General features: G+C 36.8%; 3 protein-coding genes across 5 annotated transcripts; 1 reads left to right on the forward strand and 2 right to left on the reverse strand.

Annotated features, from left to right (window-relative positions):
- Positions 1-399: 399 nt before the first annotated feature.
- On the reverse strand, positions 400-5378 carry LOC117629352 (probable DEAD-box ATP-dependent RNA helicase 48). The gene is made up of 10 exons (XM_034361911.1): positions 4460-5378; positions 4223-4329; positions 3862-3917; positions 3550-3774; positions 3252-3458; positions 3045-3131; positions 2738-2833; positions 2416-2631; positions 1528-1710; positions 400-1040 (listed from the first exon to the last, which is right to left on the reverse strand). The coding sequence occupies exons 1-10, from the start codon at positions 5326-5328 to the stop codon at positions 810-812; spliced, it is 2277 nt and encodes a 758-aa protein (XP_034217802.1). The 5' UTR covers positions 5329-5378; the 3' UTR covers positions 400-809.
- Positions 5379-6201: 823 nt separating this feature from the next.
- On the forward strand, positions 6202-7827 carry LOC117627933 ((+)-neomenthol dehydrogenase-like). Its single transcript, XM_034360252.1, has 5 exons — positions 6202-6333; positions 6420-6663; positions 6803-6877; positions 7038-7217; positions 7317-7827. The coding sequence occupies exons 1-5, from the start codon at positions 6299-6301 to the stop codon at positions 7695-7697; spliced, it is 915 nt and encodes a 304-aa protein (XP_034216143.1). The 5' UTR covers positions 6202-6298; the 3' UTR covers positions 7698-7827.
- Positions 7828-8391: 564 nt separating this feature from the next.
- LOC117628410 (tetraspanin-10) lies at positions 8392-12773 on the reverse strand. 3 transcript variants are annotated; one of them, XM_034360861.1, is made up of 11 exons: positions 12545-12773; positions 11943-12055; positions 11781-11835; positions 11642-11697; positions 10559-10606; positions 10205-10253; positions 10022-10105; positions 9839-9906; positions 9134-9259; positions 8972-9047; positions 8392-8716 (listed from the first exon to the last, which is right to left on the reverse strand). In XM_034360861.1, exons 1-11 carry the CDS (start codon positions 12596-12598, stop codon positions 8651-8653), a joined length of 795 nt encoding a protein of 264 aa, XP_034216752.1. In that variant the 5' UTR covers positions 12599-12773; the 3' UTR covers positions 8392-8650. The 3 variants fall into 3 exon arrangements, with proteins under 3 accessions (XP_034216752.1, XP_034216753.1, XP_034216754.1); XM_034360862.1 differs by lacking the exon at positions 10559-10606; XM_034360863.1 differs by lacking the exon at positions 8972-9047.
- Between the last annotated feature and the right edge of the window lie 616 nt (positions 12774-13389).

A 13389-nucleotide genomic window follows, 5' to 3' on the forward strand; every position in this document is an offset into this window, starting at 1 on the left:
ACATGACATTCCAGGCAGGAAGAACAAATTGTTTGAGGTAAGTCTGCAAGGAAAGAGTGTCAGCATGATCAGACAATTTCTTTTTCAATCGAACACCAATTTGTACACTTTTGGAAGTGAAATTTAGGCATTCGGGCTGCGCAAATCAAGTGCATATTACTCGTGAATGCATGGAAATGGAAAATCAAATTTAGACATTTGGACTGCGCAAAAATTTACTCATTCTTTCCAAAAATGCATATTACTCGTGAATGCATGGAAATGGAAAATCAAATTTAGACATTTGGACTGCGCAAAAATTTACTCATTCTTTCCAAAAATATCATTGTTTTTACTGCAAACAGTAATAATTGACATTCACATATATATGATATCAGTTGCTCAAATTCCCAAACTCAATTAGTTCATATCAACATTTTTATGAGTTGCTCTACATTTTTACACTGAAGACGATATAAAAAAGAGAAAATGCAGCTTCATGTTATAATTAGAATGTTTACAATACGGATAGAATGTACAATGAGGCATACATCTGCTTCACAAATATCACTATATAGCATGATGCAACCTAAAGAAACCACATTGTATATGGCAATAACATGTGATAAAGGTGTGCTTCTAAAGCCATTTCAACGACCAGTGCTAGACCAGGCAGGCATTCACCTTAAGACAACTTTTCATGTGAAACAACTTGAACTAGGTGAACCTGTTTTACACACTTTAAACGAGAATGGAGGTCCTTGACTTCCTTGTCTTCCTATCCCAGCCAGTCAAATCAGCAGGTTGCTTATCCATGTTCCAAATGTATGCTACTTTCGTATTCTTATGCCAGGTATATCTCTCAAGCCCATCTTCAATGCTGTCTTTCTAAAGAGAGAAGGAGGTTTTTGCAAACCAATTGATTGACAAAATTGGTTGGCTTGCTCAACAAGTGTGGTTTTATCCCTGCCAATTTCCCTGATCGAGTTATAGTACCCAAGCCAAGCATGAAAGGCGGCTTCTTTGACACTACCATCAATCTTGGCTAATGAATCCTCAATCTGCAAGAATAAGCGAAAACCCAGCTTTATAAATAAGAAACCTGCACATGATTGTATTTCAAACTAACTGATACAAACAAGATAATGAAAACCTAGAAGCTACTAGCAGATATCCTAAATACTAATAAAACAAATATGGGAAATTTAAATGATCAAAACCTAGTTCATCACTAGGATTCAGGTATTGACTGCCATGTCTAGTAAAAATTCCAGAAATCTGAAATCTACAAATTGACTTAATTAATTATTTCATCAATGGTTGTTTTGGACCATGAAAAGAGAGCAAGCTTTAAGAAACTTCAACTTGTAAACTGTAAACACCACCTCTTTTTGATTCAATAAGTTTTTTTTTTTTCTTCAGATTTTATTCAACTTCATTTTAAATTTTGTTCTTTCCCATATGGTCAGAATTAGTATCTGAACTCAATAATGTGATTCAGAATTCAGATGCAAGTACAAAGAAAAGAATTGGAGATGATGCAAGAACCTTAAGTTTAGTGCCTGGATCCAATCGCAGCGTAGGAAATTTTTCAACAGGCAAATCTTTTAATTCATCCAGAAAATACTCCTCCCATGGTGCAAGTAACAATATGCCTTGTCCTTCTTTGCCTTCTCGTCCCGTTCTTCCAAGACGATGTATATATTGATCCCGGTCAGAAGGAATACCCACCTGGCAACAATCAGACTACATATTACTTTTACTACAAGTTAATGCAGCCACACAAAAAAACTCATAAATCAGTTATATTTAAAATCCTTTTTTCCTTCTTTGTTAGTTTAATGTGACATAGTTAATAGATGCAGACATTTATGTTCTAATGTGCTATGGTGAGTAGCTCTTTATGCATTCAAATATGTTCGAGTCCCCCACAAACCTCGATGCTGAATGAGTAATTTAATGGAAACAAATATGTGGCTGTTGGACCTCCACATAGCTGAATGAGTGGATCAATGCAAAGTGAGCTACTTCTGCCTCTAACATATTTTCAGAAAAACAATTCAACAAATCTCATAACCCCTAAATCTAAGTAATGATTGGGAAACTAATACTCAAGAAGAAACTATATACACTAACGCTCAATGTGAGAAGCACTACCATCGTCATTGAACATAAAAGCCAACACTTAACACTATACACAATGTAGGCTTGGGAATGCTATGTAAATCTAAGAAGAAAAAAAAATAAACTCCTGCTGAGCTACCGCCTCTGTATTCAGTTAGAACATATTAAAGTTGGTCCACTACATCATTTATGTACACAGAAAATAGATATACAAGTAATCTTGGCATATGTTAGAAAAACCAACGAATTCACATGTCAGTGATATATTTAAGGTTCAACCTATAAGAAAAACATAATTGGGCTGGCAAATACCTGAATGACCAAGGTAACATCAGGATAATTCATTCCACGTGCGGATACATCAGAGGTAACAAGAATCAGCTGTTTTGATACCTTGAATTCCTCAGAGATACGAGTTCGATAGAGTTGAGGCTTCCTGGAATGCATCTCCTTAACATTCATTTTCATTTCACGAAGAACATGATAGAGGAGGGATGTTACCATTCCAGTTGTACAGAAAACAATAACCTGAAAGGTACAACGTTAGGCCCTTTTCGTCCATAAAAATAAACATTAGGCCTCAGGCACATACAACACAACCAAACATTTGAATCCAAAAGCTATAACATCAAACCTTATAATTAGGTGATTGCGAGATATGCTCCATAAGAAGCTGGTGCACTATTTGAAAATGCAATTCATGTGGTTCAACAAGACACGACTGCTTAACCTGCACTCACAAGTAGAGATGGATTCATGACTCCAATTGTCATATTTTATGCTTCAGGTATTATCAGAACCATTTCAACCATATATAATAAAGTAATTAAAATGATGTACACCAGAACTGTTTCACATTAAGAGGCTGAACAGAGATGTGAAAGCAAGATTCATAATAATTTCTATATTGGAAACTACACCAACTGGTCAATGTTATATACCTTATCATGAGTTTCAACACAACCTAAACCCACTGTGTCAACAAAAGCATGGTCCTTTTTCAAGACAAGCTGTGATATTCGGCGAACCTGCATATCCATAATCAAGTAAAATCTGGGCTTTGAGTGGTTTCATACAGCAAAAAATACCAAGTGCCTAGTAAAATTGTTCCTTTAAACTTCAGACTTGAAGTATAAGGATAGTCGAACCTCTTTCGGAATTGTTACAGTAAACAGCAAGGACTGCCTTCGACGAGGCAAACAATCAACAATTTTCTCTATATCCTTCCGAAATCCTAGGTCTAGCAAGTGGCCAGCTTCATCAAGTATCAGCATTTTCAGTCCCATCAATCGCACCGACAAGCCTGACTTATTCTCAATGTGGTCCAGCAACCTGCCAGGAGTTGCAACTATTATCTGCGAAACATTTGTACAATGGATTTTTACTCTATTCACGACCACACTAAAATCAAGCAGGACTTTCAATGACCAAGCCAAATGTACAAACCTGGCATGGATTTGATTCTAGACGTTTCTGGTCCTCTTTGAATCGCGTGCCTCCAACTAATGTTTGCAGACCTATGCCATCATGGTACTTCAACAAAACATTTGTTTCTGCAGCTATCTGACTTGCAAGTTCTCTTGTGGGGCAGAGGATAAGAACAAGAACTGGAGACACCCGTTGATTGGTATTGCTAGTCTTAGCCTTCACAACTGCTTCAATAGCAGGAAGCTGTTTGTGTTTAACAAGAGAATTGAAAAGAGAGAACCTAAAATGCTATGAATCACTCCAAAATAACAAAAAGGTAAAATGATGTACCACAAAAGCTGCAGTTTTTCCAGTGCCTGTTTTAGCTTTGATCAATGCATCTTTTCCTGTAACAAATAAGAGTGAAAATCATCGCATACTGTTTGATTTTTTTTGTTAAAAGAATCGTCACACGCTTTTTTCAAGTCAAATAGGCCAGAGGACCAAGAAATTAACCATCGATCACATGATATGATCATATGAGTTTGGACAATTGATTAACAAAACGTCCCCTAGAGGACACCTTAGCGGATTAGAATCTCATCCACCCCTAGGATGACAGGGGTTTGAACTATAGTGGAGGCGTTCTATGTAATTTAGCAAGGAAAGAAAAACCAAATAACATGGCTAAAACAAGTAGCCAACTCCTCACCTTCAAGGCAAACAGAAAGAGCAGCCTCCTGTACCCTTGTCATTTGAATATAGCCAGCAGAAGTCAGTGCCTTGACTGTCAATGGAGATATACCACACTCATCAAATCTGCCAAAAACCGAAAACCAATCGGATCACCAATGGGCACATACACATTTAACTAATCTAAGACTAAAATTTTAACATGTCCACAAATGTAATCTAAGAAAACCAACCAAAGTACAATAATTTTCCATACCTCTTTCCACTAAGAATTGTCTCCTCCTGTTCCCTATCCTCCCCTCGTTCATTTGCAGCAGCATTTTTCTTACTAAGCTCGTACCTTATCGACTCGACCTGCTGCGCAAAATCACTCTCCTCGTCTAATGAATTAAGGGGCACCCTCCTCTTAATAATCTTCACATCATACTTCCCCAATGAAGCACTACTCCCTAATTTCCTCACATTTCTCCCAAATTTCGAATTCTCATTAGCAAAGGGCTGTACGGACTCACCTTCTGAATCGAAATCCGAGTCTTCATCGCTTGAATTATCGTTTCTCCGAAACCGCCCACGGCTCTGAACCGAGTAGTTCCTAACCCTAACCTGATTGCCACTCAAATTGATCAAATTTACACTTCCACCATTTCCCGCCAAATCATGACCTTTCGATATCAGCTTCCTCAGGTCTAACGGTGGTGCGGTAACCGATCTCGTCCGTGCGTCCGAGCCAACCGGTGGAGGCCGGTCATCAATCGGCCCATCCTTTTCGTTCCACAAATCTTCTGCGCCTTCTTTCATGAACCGATCGGCTAGGGCTTTAAGGTGCTCGTTGGGGTTCATAGGGTTGTGCCCGGTTTCTGAACCCTGATTTGAAAACGGGTCGGGTTTCCCGGCGACTTTGGCCCTGATTTGGGAGCGGAGACGGGCCTCGTAGAGCTCTTTCTCTTGTTCTAAGAGGCGCTTCTCCTTCTCTTTGGCTCGTTTTTCGTGCATGCGCTTCCATTTCCATTTGGTGACGCCTCCCGGGAAGGTCCGGGGCCCGCCGCCCATGGGTCGGGTCAGTACGAGCCTGCATAGAAGCTTCGAGAAGTCTCTCGACCGTTCCAAAAGGATTGAAGCGGACATTGTGTGTGGTTAGTGATTCAGTGATCGGAGAGGGAGGGAGAGAGAGAGAGGGGAAGGGTTTTACTGGTTTAGGGTTTAAGGAAGACGATTGGGATGGCCCTACCTTTTAATTTGAAGCTGAGGTTTGTCATGCTTCGCTATAAAATGGGCCTTTGTTGTTTAGGATTCAAGGAAGACGATGGTGTTGTTGGGCCTCCTTGTGTGTGGGTTTCAAATTTCAATAAATGGCCATTTCTTGTTATTTTCAGGTTTTTCTTTTTTTCTTTTTTTTGGTCACAATTTGTTATTATTTTCAATTTAAGGAAGAGAAAAAAAATTGTCGTAGAAGTGGTTAAGAGCGTTTAACCCACACACGAGTCCGAATCTTTTAAGTTTTTTTTTTTTTTTTTTTCCTAAATTCAGCGAAAGGATATGGAGTCATACATTTAAATACAACAATATTTTGTTAAAAACGTGATGAAGTTTAACACAAGGCATTTGAAGTCAAGTTTGCTAAATGTCAACTAGCTTTTGGTCCATTAATTTCTCGTTCTAGAAGACACTGGAAACTCAAAGTGTTGCTACCAACCTGTTGCAACTTGCAAGCCCATTGATGAAAACAAACAAAAATTCATGCAAGTTAAAAACCTGAACGTAGAAATAATAAGCAGCTTTGTCAGCCCTGACCTCAATGGATCTCAATCGAAATACTTATAATTTGTTGCGAACCAATCATAGACAACTTAAGACCATTTCATAAATTAAAAAAAAAAAGTCAATACGGGAATATAATATCCCCAACAATTCATGGTGGCTACGGGGCCGTAGACACATTGGAAAGCAAAAGCAAAAAGCACTTTGGAAAGATGTCATGGCATACGAGACCAGGTGAATCAACTTTGACAATTTAGTAGATAGACAAACTATAAATATCTTCAAGAACAGAAAGCAGAAGCACTTGGAATTCCTTGTAAACCATCATCTACAGAAAATGGAAGAAACAACAATCACTTTTGGGTCTAAGAGGTACATCATTCTTTCAATTTGTTTGTTAATTTCACCATTGAATTAAAATTCTTTCTTAATTTTGGTTTTGAATTTCCTCAAAATAGGATTGCAGTTGTAACTGGAGGCAACAAAGGGATTGGACTTGAGATAAGCAGGCAATTAGGTTCTAATGGAGTTGGGGTGATATTAACTGCAAGAGATGAGAAGAGGGGCACAGAAGCTGTTGAGAAGCTAAAGGCTTCTGGCTTCTCTGATGTGGTCTTTCATCAGCTGGATGTCACTGACCAAACTAGCATTGCTTCTCTGGCTGATTTTCTCCAAACTCAGTTTGGAAAGCTTGACATATTGGTAACTCTTTTGATCTCTCTCTCTCTCTCTCTATATGCATCTTCTTGTGGAAACTGTATGTTATCTTTTCTTCTCATCACTTTCTTTTTCTCAACCATTTATAACAGAAATGTGTTTTTTTATTACAAATATATTGCAGGTCAATAATGCAGGAGTTATTGGATCTTTATTCCTCACTGATGACAAAGAGAAGTTGGCAATTAGGCCTGAGGATGTAAGTTAATAACATTCAGATATTTCTTTAGGGAAAAAAAAAAAAAAAAACTAGAACTCAATCTGTATCAAGCTAAGCTAACAATTTTATGATATATATTTTATGTACTTGCATCACTTACTAATGAATATATCATTGATAAGAGCAAATACCGATGCAGCTTATAGGTCCCAATGGTATCAAGAACGAATATGTAAAGCAAACCTACGAGACAGCAGGGGATTGCTTCAAAACAAACTACTATGGAATTAAGCATCTCACAAAAGCACTTATTCCACTTCTTCAAAAATCCGACTCGGCAAGGGTAGTCAATGTCTCCTCTGCGTTGGGACAACTAAGAGTACACAGCACAACCGAACCCAAATCATAAATCTATTACAACAATGTGTTATGTTATGTTGTTAGACTGATATAAACGTATCGGTTTATTGATTTTTAGGTTATTCCAAATGAGGAAGCCAAGAAGGAGCTAGGAGACAGTGATAGCCTCACAGAAGAGAAAGTGGACAACTTAGTTGAGGGATTTTTGGAGGATGTGAAGCACAATTTGATTGAAGCCAAAAGCTGGCCTATTAATCAATCTGCCTACATTGTATCCAAAGCAGCTCTTAATGCTTATACCAGAGTCTTGGCTACAAAGTATCCTAGCATTGCCATTAACGCAGTCAGTCCTGGTTTTACCGCCACAGACATGAACAATTATACCGGTATCCTCACAGCTGAAGAAGCTGCTAAAGGTCCGGTGAAGGCGGCCTTGTTGCCGGATATTAGAGTTTCTGGCTGCTACTTTGAACAGACTGAATTGTCAACCTTTGAATGAAAATCTGAGATGTAAAATGATATAATTGTTTGCTTTTAATATACCTATGCACATTGTGACATGTACGTGTGTATGCACAATGTGTTTTGAACAATAAATTTTAGTTCTAATAAAGGTTTCAATTTCCAGATCTCTTCTCTTCTTTTTCAATTCATGTTGGAAAGAAATATCACTAAACAATGTGGTCTCATGTTAAAATTTGGGAGAAAGAGAGAAAGGGAGAATAAAATAATAAAATATTTGAGATTAGCTAAAATAGAGAACATTGCTGAAGAAAACACATTTTAAGTAGTTTGCTATAACGACATTACTTACTTATACATGATTCTGGATGATGCCACATGGCAAGCATGCCGAGAGAAAAGGATAACCATTTCCTAGCTTTTCAAGAAAGAGGTGATATAGAAAGGCGATGAATAGTGCAGGTTGATGTAGTGTGGGTGACGGTCCTATCACTTTATTTCATCTTCACCCGACATAAGTTTCTACAACTCCAGTGTAAGCCTTGCGTTGCCAGACAAAACAATTTCCACCGTACAGTGTATTTTGCGTACACCCAAGAGTGATCCAAACCAGACGTGACAAACAATACAAACTTGTCTTCCCCATGAATTCCTATGATGTTAGCTTTGCCAATTCTTTTGATGAAATTCTCGAAGAAAGTAAAAGTACCACATCGGATCGGAAACAAACATAACAGAAAATAATACTTCTCACTCAAATCTCTGACTGTTAAAGAAATTATATAATTTGTTTCCATAGAATCATAAATCATTTTTTACAAAAAACTTTTGACAGATAGCCTCCAGCCAGAAAGTAGCGACCCATTCTATGAAGGAACAATTTCTTTGTTTCAATCAACAAGAAGAAGAAATCATTCACAGGTTGCACAAATAGATCTTCAGGAACAACAGTTTTCTCCCCCTTGGAGGGTTTCTAAGGTAGGGCCATTTCTAATCTTTAGAACGGATTCTTGCAGCATTTCGTCTCGCGCAGCATCCCACAAAATATATCATAGACTGACATTGCACAACAAAAGGAAGGTCAGGAAATCAAGCACTCACAGGAGCATATTGAGAGTAAAAGTAGAAAGTCAGTTATTGAATCCTTCTCAACAAGAGACTAAATATATGAATATAGTATATTTGTTTTTCACTAATCTTCAGCCGTTTCGCATTGCATAGAAAAAGTGCCTGTTTTATTTTTTATTGGTAGTTCAGCTTTCAATATTAATCGAAGAGAATTCCATTAAGTTGAGAGAGAAAATGCTTCACCAGAACAACAAATAGAGCCACGTTAAAGATCGCAACCACTCTCCACTCAGTTTTCATGTATTGTGCAACTCCAGCCCTTGAAAATGATAGAAGTACGGCAAATATACGTGAGAAAATTTATACAAAAGAAGAAAAGATAATTGAGATAGAGGTGATGCTTACTTGCATGAATCGCAATTGTAGCACTTAATGTCTCGGGCATTTTTGTAAAGTTTGCAGTCCTTGTTCGAACTAACTGGGTGGAAGCTCATGTCATAGTGTGAAGCATTAACAGCAGGATAACCGCATCTAGGAATAAAGTTTAATCCCAGCAATTGGTATTATCAGTAAGATGGAGTTTCACTAGTCTGAATTATGTCTGAAATAAACTGCATATAAACTAATTAAACTTCCATGAACCACACATAAAATGATTGAGGAAAACAACTTTATTTGTTCTCTTCCCCACCAGACTTATGTAATAATATAATAAACACAAATATGTATAAAAATGGGACCTGACACAATCACATATCATAACGAAAACATTAAACAATTAATTTATTCTCTAGTAAAATCTTTAAAAATGTCCTTAAATAAGGATTTGTTTCTCAACTGTTAGATCAGAAATAGACAATTGAAATGCATAGTAAGTAAGATGTGTCTCAATGCATCTTAGTTGTCCATATCTTATCCAAGAAACAAATATATATATTTGAACACTTTAATCAAGGACCTTATTATAAAACATTTATGTGTACATAAATATAAAAGGAAGCATTCTGATTTTCCACTGGAAAGCAGAAAGACGCCCAGGAGGGTGATGGGAAGGAAACTTACCAAAGAACAAAACGACACAAAAATGAAAAATAGAAGGATGACACCTACTCAGATGGTGGTCGACAACAACCAGCCTCGATAGGGGTTAGCTTTGCCAATTTGTATTGCTTGAGAGTCTGCATCCGACAAGTTCAGTGAAACATCTTCAGTCAATGGAAAAGAAAAGGGAAAGAAAATCATAACTAGGTGATTGGCGATAAATGAGAAATTTAAACAAGTTCAGAATTGGACCTTATACTTTTTGGATAGGTTTTTGCAGTCATCAGATTTCACAAGACAACTCTGTAAGTGCTTCCAGTTACGGGTATTGTTCAACTAAAACAAGAAAGTGAATAACTGATATCAATAAATGCATAACAAAGTTGGGACTTCATATCAATATTTTACATGGCTAAAAGAGCAAAAGAAACTCACTTGTTTTACAAACCATGGACTGTAATCATGGAGTTGATACTCCTTGTACCTGACCAGACAAGAAGATATTAATTGCACCCATCATACCAATTCTAGCTGACCAGTGCATAAGAAAAAGAAAAAAAAGGATAAAGAAATAATTATCTTTTTATTCCTAAAGAGTGGTCTTTTGACAAAATAAATTTGAAACTTGTTGCTGCATTCATAAGATGATTTGAAGCTGCCAAACTTTTACAGATTCTTTTTTCTCTCTATATTTTTCATAGTACTGCTCAGATACTTTCAGGAGTAGATATTATAAATCAGCATTATACCCATCCGAAAAGCAAGATGAGGGACCAAATGAATGCTAACCTCAAGCCAGCTACGCTATGACCAGAACCATTATTTGTGACAATGAACCTACAAGTAAAGGCACAAAATTATGCAACAGCAAATTCATGAGCAGTAGTAATCTGTGCACTTATCGTGATATTCACGACACAGGCCCAATGAAAATTAAACCATTGAGGAGCAGATGTTGAATTGGTGTAAGCCAGCGAGTCAAAACTTACAAATTGAATTGGGGGAATACTAAATTCACAACATTAATTGCAGGGAGATTGAGAAAATATAGTGACTACTTAGAAAATATCACATATCAACTGTATCTTTTCGGGGAAAAAAAGTGTATCTTCACAGACATATTCCAGCGTAACAACATATTGACACAAGAAGGTACTTCATCATCCTAAGATACATGCTGAACCCCTATATCAGCTTGCATCTTAAGATACAAGCTGAACCCCTATATCAGCTTGCATCTTAGGATGATGAAGTACCTTCCAAATTAACCAATGTATAGTAGTATCTACATGAGGACTGGCCTTTACTAAATAAAACATGTCCAAGCACATAATACATCTTTCTGCGAAATTTTTTTTCAGACTAATCGCATCCAGGATATCTTTGGACATGAACTATAATACTAAATTGATTTTATTCTACCTCCAAACCATCTAGGATATCTCAATAAACATTGGTTATTATTTTATTTACCATGACGCCTAAGAATCCACCAAAAGAAGACAATAAGCTAACATATCCCATAGCAGACAGCACCATGGTCAGGTCATAAACAAAACTTCCTTTCTGTAGTACACGGAAATTTGGACCTTTAGACCAACCAATTTCATTTCAAATCCTAGGAGGTAAGCCAATAATATTTTGTCTTTCTGATCTAAATTACCCTATTTGGTTAAAAACATCCCACAGTCCCACAGTCCCACTTGTGACTGAAGTTTTTCTAAAATGTACCATCCAAATGTTACAGACCTTTAAATACATCTCTTCAGACTTTTCAATCAACTGTTGCAGAAAAATCAGATAATACAGAAATGCGACATGAAATATAAACTAAATTACATAATGTTGAGCTTCTGCATGATGTTTACTTACGCTAATACTGTGAACACCAAAACTCCCACCGATATGAAGCACAAGAGAATCAGATACTGCAAAGGAAAAGTCAAGGAACAAACAAGAAGGAAGATGGAAATACAATCTTAATAACAAATAAATCAATCAGTAAGGATACAATCCACAACAGTATGGAGCTATTTTTCAGCGCGCCCAAGAAGCCGATTATAGAGCTAACAGCCACAAAACACAAACATAAGTAGATTCCTTGATATTAACAGAGTTAAAATTGGAATATCAATGCAATAAAGAATCAGGTGACGGAAAAAGCAAAGCATACACTAAAAAGATGACGGCGCCAATGCCTATAACAGGGATAGTGAGGGATCTCCGACAGTTATCATGATGAGTGCTCATCCATACCCCAAAAACTGCAACGGCAATTGCTAACAGCTGCAGAATGAACATAATAACATAGTATGAGCATACCATAACAGAATGCCATCAAATTTCATGTACAGCAATAGCACATATCAGCTAGAACTTCTCACTACTTAAATTAGCTAACTAATAACATAAATTTCAACAGGTCTTCTTCGACAATTTGAAGTTGAAGAAACAAGCTAAAAACCTTATGCCGCTGCATGACAATGTAAAGACTAAAACAGAAAACTTTGCACAACCATGGACAAAACAAAAGCATCAAAATCATATGGTCTGAAAGAAAACCCAATGCACATTAACAAAACAAATTTTAGACCTTGGAGCACAGGGATTGAGCATCAAAACCCAGCAACAGAAACAAACCCATTTAGTCATTTAGGAGATAACTGGCCTTCAAATAAGCAAATGCCCAGAAATGGAGTTAACAAAAAGAACAAAAAGAAGCAATCTTTTCAGTTTTCGCAAAGCTCCCACAAAGAACAAAAGTTAAAAACATACCATGGTGAGAAAGTTGATCCATCTGATGACAAATGTGCTTGTTCCCATACCCATTTCTCTCTTTTCTCTTCCTCCACCCCACTATTTCTCTTTATCTAATCTTTTCTAAACTTTGCACTAAAGAAGAAGCAACACAGAGAGACACAGAGAGAGAGAGAGAGAGAGAGAGAGAGAGAGAGAGTTTTTTTCTTCAGGGTTTTGAATATTCTGGTTCTGAGCCGATGAAGCAAGTGGCATTCGGAGATAATTAAAGACAGGGAGGGGGGCAGAGGGGGGGATAATGATGACTTATGAAGGGTATTTTCGTCAATAGAGAACCGCATGCACATGGTTCATGACTCCATGGATTTTACTAGCAGACACGACACGACACCGAGATATAACCGAAACAAGGCCACGCTTATTCAGGAAGCTAACCTTGCAGTCAAAGTTGAAAGTACGACGTTGACTGTTTTTGTCGACGTTTCGGTTCACTGCGGCCATCATAGATTCTTCTTTTCTTTGTTTGTTGAGAATTACTTTCTTAGTAAATTTAAGTTTTAGTCATAAAAAAAATTTAACTTTTAAAAAAAGAAAGACAGAAAAATCTCTTAATTTTTAAACTACAGACATGTAAATGTAAATGATTCTTTAAGAAATTCAAAAATAAATAAGGACAATTTTGTCTATTTTGACTTCTTTTAAAAAATTTCTCACTTCTTTGGCCTTCAAACATTTTTACCAGTAACAAACGTGATATTTTTATTTCCTTTTTGTTCTTTTTTATAATCCATTGGACTGAAATTTTTTTTCTCTTTATATTATCTAACCTATATACTAAATATATTATCAAATTGCTTAAAAAT

Source organism: Prunus dulcis, chromosome 5 (genome assembly GCF_902201215.1).
Source record: "Prunus dulcis chromosome 5, ALMONDv2, whole genome shotgun sequence".
Taxonomy (NCBI): Eukaryota; Viridiplantae; Streptophyta; class Magnoliopsida; order Rosales; family Rosaceae; genus Prunus; species Prunus dulcis.

Bases quoted from the DNA above. Each gene is read 5' to 3' on its own strand.
- LOC117629352 (XM_034361911.1), bottom strand. From the start codon at position 5,328: ATGTCCGCTTCAATCCTTTTGGAACGGTCGAGAGACTTCTCGAAGCTT. The intron at 3,918-4,222 runs GTGAGGAGTTGG...TATTTGTTACAG, and splicing joins TCTTTCTGTTTGCCTTGAAG to GAAAAGATGCATTGATCAAA. The intron at 3,132-3,251 runs GTTCGACTATCC...ATGGATATGCAG, and splicing joins CTGTAACAATTCCGAAAGAG to GTTCGCCGAATATCACAGCT.
- LOC117627933 (XM_034360252.1), top strand. From the start codon at position 6,299: ATGGAAGAAACAACAATCACTTTTGGGTCTAAGAG. The intron at 6,334-6,419 runs GTACATCATTCT...TCCTCAAAATAG, and splicing joins ATCACTTTTGGGTCTAAGAG to GATTGCAGTTGTAACTGGAG. The intron at 6,664-6,802 runs GTAACTCTTTTG...AATATATTGCAG, and splicing joins TTGGAAAGCTTGACATATTG to GTCAATAATGCAGGAGTTAT.
- LOC117628410 (XM_034360861.1), bottom strand. From the start codon at position 12,598: ATGGGTATGGGAACAAGCACATTTGTCATCAGATGGATCAACTTTCTC. The intron at 11,836-11,942 runs GTATGCTTTGCT...TGTGGCTGTTAG, and splicing joins GGCGCCGTCATCTTTTTAGT to CTCTATAATCGGCTTCTTGG. The intron at 11,698-11,780 runs GTATCCTTACTG...TTTCCTTTGCAG, and splicing joins GCTCCATACTGTTGTGGATT to TATCTGATTCTCTTGTGCTT.